At 39.0% G+C, this 19,439-nt stretch overlaps 1 protein-coding gene across 13 annotated transcripts in view; it reads left to right on the top strand.

Annotated features, from left to right (window-relative positions):
• The window catches only part of SMYD3 (SET and MYND domain containing 3), a 385,946-nt gene that overhangs the window by 342,197 nt on the left and 24,310 nt on the right, over positions 1-19,439 (top strand). Inside the window, exon 11 of one of the 13 annotated variants that reach the window (XM_059468070.1) lies at positions 7,332-7,559. The exons of the other annotated variants lie outside the window; for them this stretch is intronic. Coding sequence (XP_059324053.1) covers positions 7,332-7,344 — 13 coding nt within the window. The 3' untranslated portion in view covers positions 7,345-7,559. Of the gene's footprint in view, positions 1-7,331; positions 7,560-19,439 lie in introns of those variants that run through there. 13 annotated transcript variants of the gene reach the window in all.

Here is a 19,439-nt window from a genome sequence, read left to right as displayed (position 1 = left end):
ACGTTGTGCATGTCCCACTTAACCTTTTACACAGGGCTTGTGTAGTACTGCAGCAGTACATGCTTCCTGCCAGTGTTCTACCTTGTGACACACTTCAGATGAACAGAGTATTCTGCATGTTTAAATGTTCCCCTATTAAATATAAAAACCAAACCTCAGTTGTTCTGGGTTGGTTTTTTTATATTAATTCAGTTCTTCACAACTGAAAACTGAGCATTTATTTTCTGCAGACATTTCTGAGAGCAGAGATTACAGTGAGACCAAGTGCAGTCTTAGCAGATAATTTAATAAAGCTTTCTCTGATTTGCTTGCTGAAGTGTACCATCGTTTTCAAGCTGTTTCATGCAGCAGTTTGGAGATGAAGGATTTGACTGTGCATCCAATTAGCATCTCTTAAGGTAATAATTATTTACATGAGATATTTGACCTTTTTTGCGCCTTGGAGAGCTTTTTGTTATTCTCTCCTCACCCAAAAGCATTATTTAAGAGAGATTTTCAGTTGTTTCTTCTTCTTTTTACCTTCAAGTCATCACTGCAAGCTTTGACCACCCCTGAAACAAAATCCTCAGTTTCTCATTACAACAAATTGTGCCCTAAGCAGTAGGAGAGCAAATCCTAGGAAATCCTTTGGGATACATTGAATTTCTCCTGTTGAATCAATCTACTGCTTGGCTGCTCCTGCAGTTCCATTATAGCTACCTATTTTCCTTTCCTCAGCTCTGGAAAAAGTATTCATACGATCTCCACAGGGAATCACCTGAGAATTCACTCAGTCCATATAAATAGGAAATCATTGTTACAACTTTAAAGGCTCTGGAGACTTGGTCAGAACCAGTTTTAATTTCAGGTAATGTGTTTATTGTGCATTTTCCATTCCTTTAGCAGCAGGATTAATTTTCAGTGCTGTGTGACACATTGTATCATAATGTATGTTTTCATTATGATGCTTGCTGACTTTTTCAGAATCATCCACTTCATGTAAGTGGCAGAGATAGATCTGTACTACATAAAACTGATTTGTCATGCTGGATACCCAGCCCAGTGTTTTAGGTAGCAATTAAACCCATAAGGAGCATTGTTCAGGATCCCTGATATGGTTTAGCAAACAGAAAGGAAGAGGTAGTGTCTGCCAAGACGAAAAGCTGCCTTCTCCTTTTGTGCTGAACTGTAGCCATCCATTTTTTGTTAAAACCTACAACATGTACTTTCACTGAATAGCCTAAGCCAAGTGTATCTACATGGCTTTCCTAGAAAATGCCACATTAATAGCCTGTCTGTCCAAGAGCCTTAACCAAAGCTAAGACATTTGCCTAAGTGAAAGCTGCCCCATGTCATAGTCAGCACTCAGCAGCTTGCAAAAATAAACTTCCTTTCAAAAATCCTCATGAGCCTTAACCACAGAATAACAGAGTATCAGCAAGAGGTGTTACACGGGTTTGTCATGTCTCAGTTAGCACATTCACACTCTGCTCTGACTGCTGCTTGTGAAGGATCAGATTCAGAGATACTGAGAAAGACAGATTTCCCTTAGGTTACCTCAGAGGAAGGACCCAGCATTTAGCCCTTAAATTACTGACAAGGCACATATGTTCTGGGGATTAGGTTTGGGGTATATTTTCCCCTTGTCTCAAGTATTCAGTGCTTTACACTGCTGCCAGAGAGAGGAAAAATGCATCCGTTATAAAACTCAGCTAGATGTCCTCAGCTATTGTGACAAGGGTAAGAGGAGGAAAAGAAGTAACTATGTGACACCACAGGCCTGCTGGGCTTACCTGCTGGAGAACACCATGTCACCTCTTTGGGCTCATGGCACATCAGGTTGGTGAGATTCTGATACAGAGACAACAAAAATGTTCATCGATTTCTGCTCTGCACTGCTTATAATCCCCTGCTGAATTTCAAGCGAATGTAGAAATCCCACTGTTTTTCAGATGGGTTGTTTTAATTGAAAACCCTTCATCTCCAGTGCTGCAGCATTAGAAGTAACTGGAGGGCTGCAATATAACAAGAGAAAATCCCTTCTTTTCATGCCCTGCAGAGGTGCTGTGCAGAAGTGCTGCTCTGGCTCCTCACCCAGCAGCCTTGCACGTCCTTCCCCCTGCAGCCCCTCCACTGAGTCAGCACAAATGCAGGGCTTGTGCAATGTGCCTGCTCTGCTCCTGCAGTGGAGGGAGCTGGGTGGGTGTAAGCACCACATATTTGTGTTATCTGTGCACCATTTGTCTGCCCTTCTACCTCCTCCTGTTCTCCATCCCTTCCAGTAATATTTTGTAGTACCCCATTACTTCCCCTTTTGTCAGTGACTGAGTTCATTTAGGGAACAGGGAAAGCAATCCCAGGGAGTGCAGTTTTGGATTGTTCTGCAAAGGGCTGGGTTTAAGAGCAATGACTGATGTGTTCTTGTCTTTTTCTGGGAACATGGTTGAATTTTCATTGGGTTAATGAAATACCAGCCAGGAATTTTTGATTTAAAATTCTAATTCAGTATATATGATGGTCTATATTTTCCAAGTATGTGAACTTCAATCAAAAGGCAGATTAAAAATGGATGGTTGCTATAGTATCCTTTTCTTGAATCATGATCTTGTAAAAAGGCCAAAAGAAGCTATAGGACTTAATATTATGGGAACAAACTCTAAACCTATTTTCTCTTCTTCAAGAGGGATTTCCAATAAAGAGTCTGACTTTCTTTTAGTCTGATTTTCCCCCCTTTTTGAATGCATTTAGAAAAAAAAAATCCTTTTTTTACAGCTATGTGTTTTGCAATACACATGTGATATACGCAACGACTGGAAATCATTCTTTTTTATCAAATATCTTTGGTTCTTTAGTGAGCTCAACAGACTTCTGTGTACTGGCTAGTTCTGAGGCACTTGAATTGAATTTGTATTTACATTGAAAGCTGGAGAACCGAAAAATATCCCCAAAACTGCACTGCAGTGATGAGCAAGGCCACTGGGGGATGCTCCTGCTCAAGGGTTACAGCCCGGCTCCGGTCGGCACCCTGGTTATGGAAGGTCCCCCGGGGCTTCGAGCGGGGCTGAACCTAGAGAGAGCACTAATTCCGTGACCAAAGTTCAATGTCTTAATCATAAACCATCAGTTGTAAACATAAATCTTACCTCTGGGATCACCCGAGAGGGAGAGAAAAATGTCAAGGTGGAGAAAGCAATTTAAAGAAATAATGAAACAAAGAACAGAAAGAACTAAATCTTCCTTATTCACATTGCTGGGGGTTTTAGAAAATGCCCATGGCATTTAATGTTTAGGGCAAAATGTGTCAAAAGAAGAGAAAAACCCAGTATAAATAAGAGAGTGTATTGTCTCTGGTTAATTATAGGTAATTCTTCCAAAAGACGGGTGTTTGTAGCAATATTTACACCATTTTTGGCTTGTGTACCTATTTTGTCCATACACAGGGAAAATGCTTGTCACTGGGCTGATATGTTTAGGAATCCATTCAAACACTTCAGCAGCCCACTTCTGTCTTCCATTTCTCCCGACTTCCTGCCCTCCGCTCCCAATAACCTTCTCCAAAAAATGAAAAAGAGAGGTTTTACACGTGAAATCTGGTGCCTAAGTTACCTATGACCTGATCAATCCCTTTCCCATGTAGGAATTGGATTTTCTGTTTTGCTGGTTGCTTGCTGTGTATGTCTGCCGAGCATCATCACCTTCAATTCTTTGGTTCTTCCCTGGTTTTGTTTTTCTTGTATGTTTCCATAACAACCCTGAATTGTCCCCCAAAGTGATACTGACCTGCATGGTCCTCAATGACTTCCATAAACTCACACTTCCATAAGTGCTCCCCCTTCTACCTCTCTTTATTTTCACATATTTACATATGGGGAGAAATTCTTACTATTCTCTCCAGTCATGCCAGCTGGGGTTTTGGTGTAATTTTGATGTCACTGGTTTGTCCAATAGACTCTATCACACATGAGTAGAAGCTCAGCAACAGCAGTGTTAATTTGCAGTGCCTTGTTCAGTGTATACCACATTTTTTAGGCTAAGATATCCTTAAATAACTACACTGCTGCAAGATTTTTGGATCAGTGTATGTCCAGTAGCTCTATATTTGTATACTGGTGCTTACTTCTAGTTTCAGGTTTAGTTTCTAGTTTCATCTTTCATTCGTGTCAAGAGCTATTTGAATTTGAATTTTACAGATTGTGATCTCCTAGTGATGTTAGTGAACTAAATCACTAAGTTTCCCAGAGTTGCATATTTCTCTGACACAACTGCAAGTGTTGATTTCTTCATTTCTCACATAGCATTTCCAGGTGTTCTTAGATTTCACAGATCTTGAAAGCTCTGTGTTCTTTTGCAATGATAACTTCATCTGCAGGGATTTCTTTTGGGTTTTTGGGTTTTTTTTACTGTAGGGTCACTTTCAGATTAAGATGTTAGACCATTCAGAGTGGTTCATGCTTTATCTTGAATAAGCATTTTGGTCCCAGTCTGTCTGCCTACCAGGGCCAAAAAATTCAGTTTACTTTTGGTATTTCTTGGTTTTTTGCTTTTCTTTTTTACTTAAGCACTAATAGCTGGTATTTTTGTCTTATAATCAGGGGATCCTTTCTTGGTTTTTTATATGTGCATGCTTGCAATTTGCAAAGTAAGGACTTATGCAGCCATTACCTGAGCTCTTTTCATTAGTCTGCTTGCTATTACACACTAGATTTGTGTGCTGTGAAAAAAAAAAATGCAACATAGTTATTGTATTGAAACAATTTTGAGAACAATGTTGGGGAATTCACAGTGTCTGTATGGATTTTGCAAAGAAGAAAAGGGTGGAATTGATGGCATACAGATTCTAAGCAAAGGTTTGGTTAGAACCAAAACTTAAATGAGGTTGGGAAGTGATTTCAAGGGAGCAATTAACAGTTAAAAAATAGAGACACATGAAACATCTATGGCATTTTAGATTCCTTTGACAGTAACTGAACATTGCTTTGCAAAAGCTACTTTAGAGGTAGAAATCATGGTGAAAGGGAGAAAAAAAGGAGGAGAATCACTTAAAAAGACAGATAAATTACAATTTATCTCTGATGAAAGAGAAAAAATGAGAGGGCATGAAGGAAACAGGAGCAGAGACGCTGTAAGGAACAATGCATTCTCTGAGGGGAGATTTAGGAGAAGTCTGATTTTAGTCATAAAATACCCTTTTCTTTGTTAGAATAATTTGTCAATTTGAGTTGAGGAAGCAGAGAGAGGAGACTTGGCAATACTTCCAAGGTGGGAATCAATTAAGAGTTCCTTGCGGTACACATGCGAACAGTAGTGAAAAAGTAAAATTGTGGTATTTAAGCAAGGAAACAGAGGTAATAGAGATAAAGGCTAAAAAAGATGAAAAGGCAGTATTTTTCCCCATTGAAAAACCAGAAGAGTTAGTTAAAAGGAAAACCATAGTCATGAGGAGGAGAAGAGGAAAGGAGCAGTGGATAAGGAGAGCAAAGAAATTGAAGAACATAATTTGTTTAAAGGGTGAATCAATGTGAATGGCCAGGGAGAGTGAGAGATGGAAAGATGGTGCTTTGAAGAGGGGTGTGCTGAGCCTGAAAATCGAAGGAGGTATTGTCAAACAAGAACCATGACAATGAATTACTAAGTTCCTAGTGAGATGATCCATGCAGCAGGGAATGTAAAGAATGAAGATCACAGAGGTTCTGTAGTAAAATAGGTGATGCTGAGTAAATCTGAAATTTCACAGACTCATATTGATGGGAAAGGAAGAAAAAAAGAAGAGCATGCAGATGGGAGAAAAATGTAGGTTACTGCAGTGAGCAAATCCTAGAGACCACACAATTAGTGATGAGATGGTAGCCTGCAAGCTCACCAGATCTTGAATTTACCTGTATTTGAGTAAAAGGGGTAAAATGTTGTGAAAGATGTAATTAGGAATGTTTTATTTGGGTGTACCTGAAAACCAGGAATATCCTTATTTTTGGGTGCATAAAGTTACCTTTGTTAACAGGTTCACTCCTGTCCACTATACCAAATCACTATGAACTGTATTTCACTTGACCAGGTCAAGGTCTGTTAATCAATTTTCCTTAACCCCATAAAACTAGAAAATCCAGTCCTTCTATACAAAGGACATTGGAGGTATCAAACCTAATTCTAAATTATCTAATCCTGGTATGAGAACCAACACAGCCACATTAAGCAAGCACTCTGCCCTATGTAATTAGCAGTAGAATTGTGCCACAGGGAAATGCTGAGAATACCAACTACTATGGAAACACTACTTGTGCTACCTCATAAATACAGCAGTTTATGGCCTTCAGAAATTTAGTCAATGCCTAATCTTTTGAATATTGGATTATGCAATTTCAAGTGAAAAAGTTGATGTTGTATTGACCTTCTGATCAACTGTAAAACCCTTTTGCACGTATTCCCTTGGCTGCCACAAAAGGTGCTTCGTTTCCACTCTGGTTTTCTATTAGAAATTCTATCCGCTTTAGGGCAGAATCCCAACTACTTGTGTGCTGGTGTCCAGCTCTGAGATGCTTCTCACCTTCAGATAAACCAGTTCCATGGTTAAGGAGGTAATTCAGTGCTGCTTCTCTCCTCTTCCCCTGAGTATACTGGAACTCCTTTTCTAGGGTTCAGTTTGTCATTTTATCATTTTATCATCAGGCAAGACACAGAAGCCTGAATCAGCTTTATTTATGTGACTTTGAAGATGAAATTAGGAAGAAAGAAACCAAAAGCAAATGATTTTGGGTAGAGAGCAGAATAAAGGTGGTAACTGATTACAAATGCTGGAAGGCTGAAATACAGGCAGGCTATAGTGCTGCTAAGGAAAAAGTTTCACTGAAACAGAAAGTGTCTGCCCAAAGGGCCATGAAAACTGATGAATGTGAGAGCAAGAGAAACATATCAAAGAGGAAAGAATCACCCTCAGAAAATAGTGCAAGCCCACTGATTAATAATAAAAAATACATATTTTAAAACCAAAATAAAGTCATCTTCTAGGAATGCAATGCACTCATGTCCAGCGAAGGAAGAGCATGGGTCTATGATATAAGCAACCAAAGAATGATGACAAGAAGCCTGGAAATATCAAAATTAGGGTAAAAAGGTCTTTCTTTTAACTCTTTCCCATCATCACAAAATATCAAAAAGGGAGAGGGCAAAGCAAATGGCTACTTGCCACACTCTCCTAAGTTGCAAACACTCTCCTAAGAGGAAAATCAGCTTTCACTAGCCATGCAATGTGCTCTTGGAGGCTACAGCTGATGGGCTGCCAGAAGTGAAGATAAAGTTCTGGAATCAAAGTGTTTTCATTGCAGCGACATCATTAATTCATTTACATCTTAATACAGGTATGATGAATGATGCACACCAAGGATACATTGTTCTTTTAAGGCTGGCCAGCCTTTCAGAAACCTTCCAAAAACTGGCAAAAGTGACGGCCAACAAGTGGAAGCGTCCTGAACCAGCTCTTTCTACTTGAATCATTGTTGATGAAATAGAAAAGAGAAAAGAAAATATTTTCATGCAATAGTGTGCTTGGCAGACTTTGAAAAATGGAATTAGATCCTACTTTGCTGTGAAACAAAAGTCACCGTATATAGAGTCATAAAAAGGAAAAAATATTTAGGAGATTAATTTTCTCGGCATAGGGCTAATTTGCAAGATTTACCAAAGCATTTTGTGAAGTACTTTGCTTTAGACTCTGGCATAAACTACATGTTGTAAAAATGTTTGTGTAAATATGACTGGAGACCTTGCCTAAGAAGAATGGGAAAATTGCTGCATGTTGTAGTTTGAGATGTTCTGAAACACAGACATTGTGTCTTCTGAAATGCAACACAACTTCTCAAGTCTTACCAAAAAATCACAGAGTAAATTATGACCAGGGGAATGCCCTACTAATTAGTTACATGGTCTCATGGCTATTGCTAAAGATAAGTTATCTTAGATATCTGTCTCAGTACCGTGCCAGCATAAGGTCTCTTATTTTTCAAGGGATTTCAAAATGCCTAACCAAGTTGGGTAATATTACCTCTGCCAATTCAACATCTCAGAATTTTGAGACGAAAAACAGGTTTGCATGCTTACAGTAAGATAAAATCCTGAATGCATACTCAAGCTTTATCAGTTGCTACCTGTCTGGATGCAGTTCATCTGGGTATTGTCTAAGTTTGCAGTTCAAGCCAGCTCTTCCAATGCTGGATGTTTATTAAGAGATGCTATTAGATTGTGTTGGGTTGCTTGTGCCAGTAAAGAAAAAAAACAGAGGTGGAGGGGATGGGAAGTGTGGGTTGCAAGGTCTTTTGCATGTGAGAGAGATCAACATTAACCTGTGACACAAAAGTATATTGACTTAACTAAAATTGTTAATTTTATTAAATACCCCATGCTTTCAACCCCCTGCCTTGCTCTGAAAGCAGCACTGTCCCGGGGAAGCACTCCTGACTTCTGATACCTTGAGGAGAGCAAGAAAGTCCAGTGGTTAAACTGTGATGTGTTAAGTTATGTTTAACACATCAAAGAACAACCAACTCCAGATATTGCAGTGGAACAGGACTTTTCCCATCTTGTTTGCAGTGGTGAGGAGTGTCACTGTTCTTCATCTTTGCATCTGAAAACCCCAGGGTAGAGCACTGACTGCATCTAAGTGACACTAAAAGAACTCACAGCAAGTTGCTCTCAGACCCTGCTGAGCCAAAAAAGAGAAGAGTGACAAAAGTCTGTCATAAATTGAAAGGACACATCTTCATGGAAATCAGGGCTGGGTTGTGCATCCCAATCTCACCACAGTGCTCAGCAACATGCAATTCATTGGAGAAAGCACTTCACTGGCAGCCAGTTTCTTCTCCCAGGTAACATATGGCAGGATGAGAGGAACCGGGCACAAGGTGAAACAGGGGAGACTTAGATTGGATATTGGGAAACATTTCTTGACTGAAAGGGTGGTCAGGCATTGGAATAGGCTGCCCAGGGAAGTAGTGGAATCACCATCTCTTGTGCAGTATTCAAAAGCTGCATGGATGTGACACTTGTGGATATGGTGTATTGGTGAATTCCAGAGTGCTGGGTTAACAGCTGGACTCAATGATCTTAGAGGTCTTTTCCAACCTGGATGATTCTAAATTTCACTGTTGGTGATAACAGTGTGGTGTACATAGTGAGGGATTAGTCTGCCTAGGGAGTGAATTACTGAGCCTTCTTCTATGAAATCTATTTCAGTGGTCAGAACTGGATAAACATTTACCAGATAGAATGCAGAAAAAAATTGCTTAAAATTTTCCTGCTCTTCACCCCAAAAAGCTATCCCTTCTTTTTTGTGTCTTGTATTTAATCATCAAACAAGATGAAGTTCTTGACTGCTGTGAACTGATAGAACTTGGTTTACATCAAGTAAGGATGCAAAGGCTTTTCCATGAAACTTCACCTTTCTCCCAAGCACAAATGCAAACATTCATTGCATATGTTCATGTTTGCATATACTCAGATGTGTTCCTCTTGCTGTCACAGCTTCCTAACCAGGTAAATCCACAATTAACTGGGTATCTTTAGAAAGTTGTGTTGTATTTTACTTCAGTTTTTCAGTTAATACTGTTTTTATATATTAGTTCCTGTCTTTGCAGTTCTTTTACCAAGATTTCTTCCTAATGGATTCAAGCAAATATCCGCATGCCTTAAGCCAGGCAAGTTGTGTTCCAGTAAACAGCACGTTCCTTTGGCCCTTCCTGCACGCTCCTCAGGTGGCTCATCCCTGGCTCTCAGGGCTACCCTTTGCCAAATTTCTGCTTACTTTAGTTTAACTGAGGTTGACAAAGGTAATTTGATTTCCTGGGCCTTGGGCAGTGGTAGTGACAGCGATGGCTTAAATAGAGATACCTTTGCCTGTTCCTGAAACAGAGTTAGTGTGTTGTATTCCAGGCCATAGCACTACCCCAGCTTGTGATTAAGTGCTTAGTGAGTTCCATTTCCTTATAAGAACATGTGTAAGAACCCAAGAATGTATGCCACAAGTGAACTAAGCATTAATCTGTCAGCAGCTTAAGTGTGTTTGGGATAGTGCAATGGAAATATGTGGTATAGTGACACAGTGTTTGTTCTCTGGGAAGCACTTAAGAGCAGATGGAACCTGTAAAATGGATTGATTTGTGAAAGTGCTCAGCTTCTATCAGATTTGCTTGATGCTTACTTGTTTTAAGCCAAATAAACACAGGCCACATGTGTTTGAATTTTCAGTAAGGTGCTGGTAGCTACATGTGGAGAATCCAACATTAATAAGTGCGCAGAAAATCATAGTGAAGGGACTTCCGTTTAAAAGACATGCTTTTCTCCTAAAATAATGAGATTAGTAAAAATTAGCATATAATCAAGGAAATATCCTAAGGAACTGAAAAAAAAAATTAAGGTTCTACAACAACATAAAGAATACAATGCTGGAGTCTCATTTCAGTTAAATGGAAAATTAAGTCAGTAGCTGGAACGTGTTAAAATTCTGGTATAAATCAATAACATCTATAAAAATGAGCTACTGTTGTATGGAAATTGCATAAAAATCTGTAACATTTTTAAATTAAATGTTAAGTATCCTGCAGATCTGTTGAAGCACACTGTAAAACTCTGTAGACTATGGTTGCAAGTTGAATTTCATTAGGGTATATATGTAAGGAAGACAGTTGCATCCTTAGAGATGACTTTCTGGCCTCTTTCACCTGCTTACCTGAAAAATAATAAATCCTGTGTCAAGATCTGGATGACTCTTATATTTGTGCAATGCTTCACCACTACTTTAAGGACACTGTTGTGTGCTACTGCAGCAGCAACAGTTTGGTTTTTCTGTTTCAGGATTTGGATGAAATTGACCCTTGGCATCGAATTTTCAGGCAGCCTACATTGACATGTATCTAATTGTTTTGTACTGAACTAAATCAGTTTAATAAGTGAACCAAAAGAAAGGCTAGATTTTCATTTTTTGAAGGCAAGCATATCAATGCATCTGCCAAAATTAAAAAGAGTATGTGGATTTCTGCCATCTTGCCTTCTGTGTAGTGCAGAATTTCTGTACCTGTAGCACAGATCTTGTTTCAGCTGATTGCAAGGAATTTGCCTGGGGTGAACAGAGTAAGAAATAATATTAAAAATGTATCTCTGGAAATATAATTCTACTCTTGTGAATTGTGTGTGCTGCAGTCTTCAGTTAACTTTAAAACTTCATTTTATATGTTCTTCAGGGTACATATAATATTCTATTAAGCTATTTTGCATGTGGTGTTGGTAGGACACATCCTTAGCATGATTTTGAACGGCTCAGTAAATGTCATACCTCTTCCTAAGGGAATCTTGACTATACAAAATATGGCAAAATGTGTATAGCTGCACAGAAAAACACAGACCCAAACCTTCAGTTGTTCCCACAGCAATATTGTGTCAGGAATATTCTTTAAACCCAGAGCACTGGAAAGCAGAATGGCAAGGTCCAGGGACATGCCATAAAAGAGAGATTGTCATACATTGTCCCAGTAAGAGCTTGGTCTTTCAGCAACCAGTTAGAAATTAAAGACATGTCAGTGCCAGTGAGGCTTCTCTGATTGTGTTATCTGTGTGTGTACCTTTGCTTGTTAGTGCTACCTAGCAACTTACATAAAGACACAGATGTCAAGTGGATGAGGTTCGTACAAGGAGAATATAAGAGGCCACATATAGAGTGCCTATAAAGAGAGAAGCTGTTTAAGCTCATGTTTGAATGTATTAGTGGACACCAAAATATCCGCATAGCAGAAAGCAGTTTTTAATGTCCTGGTGCAGGGGAAAAAGCTCCACACCTATCTTAGTATAAAACAACCACACATCACAAGGAGTTTGGTAAATTTAGGTGCTCCTGCAACTAGTTGAAAGCTGTGATTCTGCTGCTCTCCTCAGAGGCACAGCTATAGGCAGAAGCTAAACCCCTGTCACCCTTATTGAGGAAAGGGAGAAAGTACAAAGGACATGAAAGAGCCATAAATAGCAGCCAGTATATTTCTTTATTCTGAGGCCCATATTTCTCTTAGAAATTATGCCATCAGAACTCAACATCTGAATTTAACACACATAGTGCTCTCAATGAATGCTTTAGATTAACAGAATTTACACAGTATCAGTGAAAACATTTGTTTTCCTGCCTGCTTTTTGTGCTATGGAATTGTGGATTTGGTATGTTTTAATTAATTTTGTCTTCTTTTTAATGTACACAGAAAAAAATACTATGGTAAAAATGGGTAAAAATTTACAACCAAAGAAAATCTTAAATTGTGTCTCCTGTTTCAGTGTTACTTGAAGATCATGTGGAAGAAAAAGTCATTGCATACACAGCAGTTCTTCCATTATGAGGAAGAAAAAGTCATTGCATGCACAGCAGTTCTTAGTACACTGCCTGGACGAGGTTGAGAAGTTTTGTTGAGTCTGCATTCTTTTATACATCAAAGTCAACACAATCTTTGGCAGTGTTTTTGGGAAAAGTTCAAGGCCATCAGGGGGAATACTTGGCATTGTTGTAGTTATTGGCAATGTTCTCTTGGCTTCCTTAAGGCTTGAGTTTCATCTCTTGTGCTGGTTCTAGATCAGTCAGCTGTAGATGGCTTATGGATGAGTCATAGGGAAATGTCCCCAGTATTTTCAGAGCTGCCACTCTCACATGCCAGGTAGGAAACTTCATCTTCTGACCTCTCCTTTGTTCTCCCCACCCTTGGTAGAATGGCTGTTGCTTCTCTTCTCTGTGTCTGTCACGTCTAACAAAAAAGATCCCTGGGAAAAGTCAGCTGGAAGAATTTATCTCTGGATAATTGGTTATTCAGGAGCAATGCTGCAACAGGTCTTCCTCTCTTACATGCCTGGAAGTGCAGTCAGTCACATGCCCATGCACTTGTCCTCATATGCAGGAATCTCATGTGTGTGGTTCCTGTACTGTGCTACTCTTCCTCCCATCTCTATGGAAATGGTCACTTCCATAAATTCAAGACCTGACTCCTTTCACATGCATAATTTTTAAATTAGCTAACTTCTCTGTAAGTGAGCTACACTTACAGCTTTTGATCACTGCAGGAGTTTTTGTTACAATATGTGGACAGATGTTTCTATCTCTCCCTGGGTTCAATGAATCTGCTCTTTAATTTTGGCATAGCCACATTTTGCATTTTTACTTTATTCTCAATAGTTGAAGATACCTGCTTTTCACAGCCTGATGGAGATAAAAAATATTTTATTTTTTTATAAATATTTTATAATGTAATATTTTATAATGTAACCCAGAAAAACAGTTACTTAGAAAGCAGAGAAATTTTTGTGAGCCATCACTATAACGCTCTTCACTGTATAATGCACCTTCTTATGCTAAGCAAAAAGATTTTGGATAATTAAAAAAAAAAAAAGAACCCAATATTATAAGCTTTTTTTTTTTTTTAGTCATGAACCTGTAACTTAACATCAGAGACAAAATATACCGAATGAGTTCGGGGAAATAAAAATTTAATTTATAATTAAAAAATTTGAAGCTGTCCAACTATAATGCTTTTCTTTTGAAAAGCATACTGTGCAGTGTAAGAGTTTGTCACAAAATATGATAGTCCTTAATAAGCTGCTATTTGTGTACTTAACATTTCCCAGAAACCTTTTTTTTTACATGGGGATTATATTGGGCCAGAAGCATCCTAAGATTGTGTATCCATTGGTGTGAAGATGGATACTTGCATGACTGCCACCTTCTTCTTTATTCTGTCACAGCTCTTGGGTTTCAGTGACTTCAATACAGTAACTTTATTTAGAAATATTTTTTTAAAGCAGACAGAGGTTGGTGGATCAGGGGGACCAGAGGTAATTATACTATTTAACTTGGAGTATTAGAAAAACGAGGCCAGTATGTCCTTAGTAAGAATAAATCCAGCCTCTGACTGATGTGTAATATGTTATTGTGTTGTTTGTGGAGGTGTTGTGGATGGCTCATTACAGTCTGAAGGAGCAAGCCCTGATTTCTGTACTGCTTTGTTTTAAATAGCTGCCACCATTGCTCCTTCTCTAGTGTGAAAATATCTGAAAATATCTCCAGTTGTGTACATTGTCTGCCTTGTGTCACTGCATGTTGCCCTGTTTCATCCCCAGTGCCAATCTCTGCTTGCCCTTTGTCCAAGCTATCATTGACCTTTAAGTTTCTGCTGCTACAAATCATACCAGACGAGAGTCAAATGATACTTATGTAGGATGTATCCAACCTTCTGTGTCTAATAAGAATACTACTTTATTTCAGAAAAAAAAAAAAACTAATAGGTATGCTTTAAAGAATGTTGTCTGGTTAATTCTCCTCCTGAAGACAGCTTGCTAACAACAGTCTCTCAGGAGATCTGTTTTTCTTCTTTACATGTAAATGTTTGCCTTTTGTAAGCCACAGATTTTCCTGAAGTGGTGTCCATAAATGTAGAAGGATACAGAAGAGTTGGCTGAAGACATGTGCAATGAGCATATTGGAAATTTACATTTTGTGGTCTCCTCAAATCACAGGACTTCAGAGACCAGTTCAGTATGCTCCTTGTAGCCTTTCACTGCTTGTTAATGCACAGGTACTTCATGATAGCTGTGATCAACACCAGGGTAGGTTCTGCCTGTAAAAAGCTCCTGGCATGTTAGCTCCAAAGGAAAAAAATACCACCATGCCAGTGCTCAGCCACTGAGTTGTTCACTGGCCTCCAGAGCTGACGGAGCTATTTCTCCATTAGGTTTTTGCCTCTGACTGAGTTTTATGTTGGCTCACTGGATGATAGCTATAGTGCAGTGTTCATGCAGTACCTGTTACCCATCAGAGAAGTTACTGGAACTCTTTAGAATTTTAGATGGGCATAATGAAATTTATAGTGCAGAAACCAGAGTTTCAGGAGCAGAGAATTTATAGCATTTCTCCTGTGTGCATTCCATCATATCTATCTCAGGACAAAGCTCACACTGTGTTCTTTACCTTGGGGAATGTACTGCTGGTATCTTTATCTTCTGTTATCTTGGTGGTTTAGATTACCAGAACATCTTTGAAATTTCTACTTCACTGCCAAATTTAACTAAAATTGACCAATGGATTCAGAAATTACTAGAGAAGAGCAGGCAGACAGATGATGGCCCCATAAATCTTGCAATCAGGCTGAAAAAGGGATTTTTTTTTTCCTTGGCTGTCACAGAAGATAAAGCCAGCAGGTCAGGGAAGGACAGGCTTCCAGTAAGGCAGAGTGTGACCAGGACATCAGTTCTTTCCAGCCTGACAGTCTGGGTCTGTGTGCATGGGTGACAGGTCACCAACTCCTACATGATCGAGACATTATCCAGGAACTGTGACAAGGAGGAGTTCTAATGAGGGATTTGTTGAAATCTAACAAACCAGTTTTTTGGATATGTGTAGGAAGCATTCCTTCTAGGAATGAAGGGCAGCTTGAGCTGCAGAAGGGAAACCCTGTTAGTGTGACTGAGCAATGACAACTGAAGATCTCAGTTTGTTAGGTGCCCTAGCACTGATCAGATAGCTTTAGCTAGTTAGTCTATTGACTGCAGTGGAGCATCAACTTCTTCTTTCAAAGACAATTTTAGCACCTGCCAAATCTCTAAGTTACTTTCTTTTCCATATGGCCTTGGTCTCACATAACACCAAACACTGTCTTCCTATTTGCCCACGTTCCTGCCCATCTCAGGACACCTTCCCAGCACAGGCATGCATTTTCTTTTCCAAATGCCATCCTTTTTCTCTTAGAAGACAAGACAAGCTACAAATGACAAGCAGCAGCAGCCTGCCTGTGTTTGCCCACAAATACTATCACCACTTCCACATCCCAAATGGTGTCTTGCTCTAGATAATTCTCACCTCACCTTTGGATGCCTTCCCAACATTTAAAACTGAGATATTTCAATCAAGGGGAGACCCTTGCATAACCCAAATCAATCCTCAAGGGACCAATATAGGGAATTGCTATATTAGGATAAACCACCATCTTGCATTTTGTGATTTCCAGTAATGATTTTTCAGGGGCTGAATGTGCCGCTCCCCCACACCATGATTCAACTCAGCCAGAGGTCACTGGCCTCCATCAATGTTATTAAAATTGGGCTTGAACAGAGCAAAATATTAACAGAGCTGAGAAAGGAATGAATAACAAGAAATTTATTTCCCAAAATTACTTCCTCCTTTGCCTTCAGAACAGCCATAAGCATATGTGCAGCTTTCTCGGATTTCTTTTTAGCAGAGTTATTTAAATGAGTATATTTTAGAATATTTTAGAATATTTTACTATGTGACTGTATTGTGAACCTTTCAAACTCAGAGCTCAGTTTTTATCCCTCAGGTAAAAATGCTTTTCTACCATACTAGCTGAGCATTGACACACTTCCAGTCAAATGCAGGAGTTTAAAAATGGAGATAAGTCTTTCACAAGTTTCTCCACAAGCACAAAGTCATCTTGGAATCCTTGCTAATGCCTTTAATTATGAAAACCAAGCTTTAACTTTACTAATTCACACATACAACTGTAATATGCATGCTATGAATATTTATTATAGTAGAATTCAAGTTGTCATTGACTGTGAAACAAAATCAAGGACCTGATAAATTCAGTTAAAATGCAGACAAGTATGTTCTACTTCATTGCAAAGTACAGGATATTTTGTGCTGCTTCTAGCACTCTTCTGAATTGAGGAAAAAAAAAAAAAAGAAGCAACACATACATTTCCAGATGCTGTTTATATGATCAAATGCTTAAAATATTTGCAGAGGGTTCTTTTTTACTATACATAGATTTTTTTTTTTTAACCATATGGTCTAACTTGCTGTATGGTCTAGTTTACAGATCTAGTTTATCTCTCCTCTGTGTTCTTAACCCTGTTACTTCACACTTTCTGAGTGGTTCCTGACTTCCCAGAGGTACCCAAAATACTCCACCTAAGCCATTCATTCTGAAACAGAGAAAAGAAAGGAAAAAGTGTAATGCGGTGTGTTTGTGCTTGATCCAGTGGTACCACCATCAACAGAGATTAAAGTTTTGGTCAAATCCAGATGGTCAAAATCCCTTAGCTAACTTCTGGGTGAGAACAGGACAGTAAATAAATCTTCTGCTGAGGGTGAAAAATCTGGTGTTAGAGGTGAGGAAGTTGATTCAGTGGTTGCACATGCTGACATGCAAGATTGCTGACTCAGGTATATTTTCTTAGCCTGTCTGCCCAAGAAGACAGAAATGGACGTGTTCAAGTGAATTCATGACCCCATCGAGGAGAGCTGACAACAGCCACTGTCTGCTCAGTAAACAAGGCATGGGGACATAGCAAATGTTCCAGCAAAGATTTATTTGCATTTTTGTTCTGGGGTTTAAAGATCTGTGAATGTTTGGTGTTAGAGGCAGTATGGGTCTTCTAGAATCCCTGAGTTCATGTTTTTCTTTTTGTATTGGTACCTTACTCAGACACAGACATGTTTTGGATCATGTTCTTTTCTCTCCCAAATTCTTTTTATACTCCTCACTGCTTCTTTAACTCAGAACTATTTGTCTTCATTTCCTTGCCTCTTCTCTCTGTCCCTTGGTGAAGAATGAGTTAAGGAGTGTGTGGTTGAGTGAATGGGAGGTGTATTTCTGTAATTTCTTCTCCTTTATCCCCCATTTCCTCAGCAACTTCAGAGTACAAATATGTGTCATCACTGATGGCCTCTCCTTTTCCGACAGGAAATAGAAAACCAGTCCTCCTTCCAGTCACTCCTGTGGGAAAAGGATGAAGATCCTAGAACTTTTCCTTTGTCCAGTGAAAAGGTTGCCCCTGACACACAAAGTCCACCCTCCATAAACAGTCATTCCTCCAACCAAGGTATCAGAGGATCTTTTTTATCTTCCAAGCATGGAGAGGAAAACTATGTCCCATGCCCAGGCAGGGCAGGCAAGAGAAAAATAATCAGCTCACTAGAGCTTGGCAGCTCTATTCCAAATGGAGAGATGAGCACCTTGGCACCTGGTTAGAGGGACATAAAACTGTGGGGGCATCCTCCAAATTTCATTAATTTCCATGGAGTTTGAAAATGGTTGACAGAAGGCAGGCTTTCACTGTGGCCCAAGCATTCTCTACACAAAGCGTCTGCAGACTGTCATGAACTGGAAGAGCTGTTTCAAGAAAGATCTGTTTTTTCTGAGAGCAGTTTTACCTTTGTTACCCATCACAGCATTACCTTCCCTAGGTTTATCTGCTGTCTTGAAAAAAAGAACAAGAAAAACAATTTTAAAAAAAGCTGAGTGTAGAAAGGGATTTTCGTACTATGGCTCCTTAGTCTGTCAAGTCAATTTTTTACCTAGACTAAAATTCCTGGATTCTAAAAAACTTTCTATTTTACTTATATTTAAAAGGACCAGCAGCTGCCATGGAACTACAGTCTCTGGCTACCTTTTACTTTACTGGGCAGACTCACCACGTGGGTAGTGCAACAAATGCTGCCCCAGTGCTGCTTTTGAGTTGCTGCAGTTGTGTGGTCAGTGGAGGGTTAAATGCATTTCCTTGCAGTACGTGCCTTCTTATGAGTTTTCAGAGGTTTTTTATAGAGCTATTTTCTTTTCACCCCTTTCATCTGTTTGTTGTGGATGCCCACATGACCTCCTGAAAATACAAATACACTCTTTTATTTGCAGAGCCTATTATCAGCCTTGTCTTTAGCCTCATGATAAAGGTCAAGTAGATTAGTTAGGGAGGCTCTTGCCTTTCTAAATCCACATTGGTTATCTCCTTTTAGATAATTACTATCCATGTATTTCTCTAATGTGCCCCAGGGTATAGTTTCCATTCCTTGAATACTGCAAGGTTAAATTCATCTACTTTTGACACATTCTGCTGGGTTTCAGCTCTGCTAAGTGGTTTAATACCGGTGCTCTTGTGATTAGTCATCCTGGACAGTGGAAATAAAGCAAATGCTCTAGAAGAATATTATTTTCCAATGTGAATTCTCTAAGAAACAGCAGCAAATGATTCTGACTTTTCATGTAACAGTTTTTCAGCTTTCCATGCTGTAGCCTCTTCCTTCAATGCTGTATTGCCTATGCAAATTCACGCTGTCCATGGAAAACCTGGGGGAGCAAAGGAGCACAGCAGTAAGAAAGCAATGACTAATATTAACCTCTGAAACCTTCTAGTCAGATTTTAAGATGCCACTGAAACATCAAGGCTTTCCAGCTGCTTGTTTTAAAAAATATTATTCCAATATTAAAAAACTTACATTTCACAGTTGTCAGAAAAAAAATCATAATAGATTTCTTTTATTTTGTACTCTTTCATCATGATAATAGTTGCAAGACAGACTGGAAGGCTTTAAACATATATATGCAAGATGTCACTCAGAATTACTTATTTCCAGTGAATATTCCTTATCTATGCATTATCAATTTGGATAACCCTATTTTAAAAGGGGCTTTATCCATAGTAAGCATGTGCTATTTTCC

Source organism: Ammospiza nelsoni, chromosome 3 (genome assembly GCF_027579445.1).
Source record: "Ammospiza nelsoni isolate bAmmNel1 chromosome 3, bAmmNel1.pri, whole genome shotgun sequence".
NCBI lineage: Eukaryota > Metazoa > Chordata > Aves > Passeriformes > Passerellidae > Ammospiza > Ammospiza nelsoni.
This window is presented reverse-complemented; position numbering and strand designations above follow the sequence as displayed.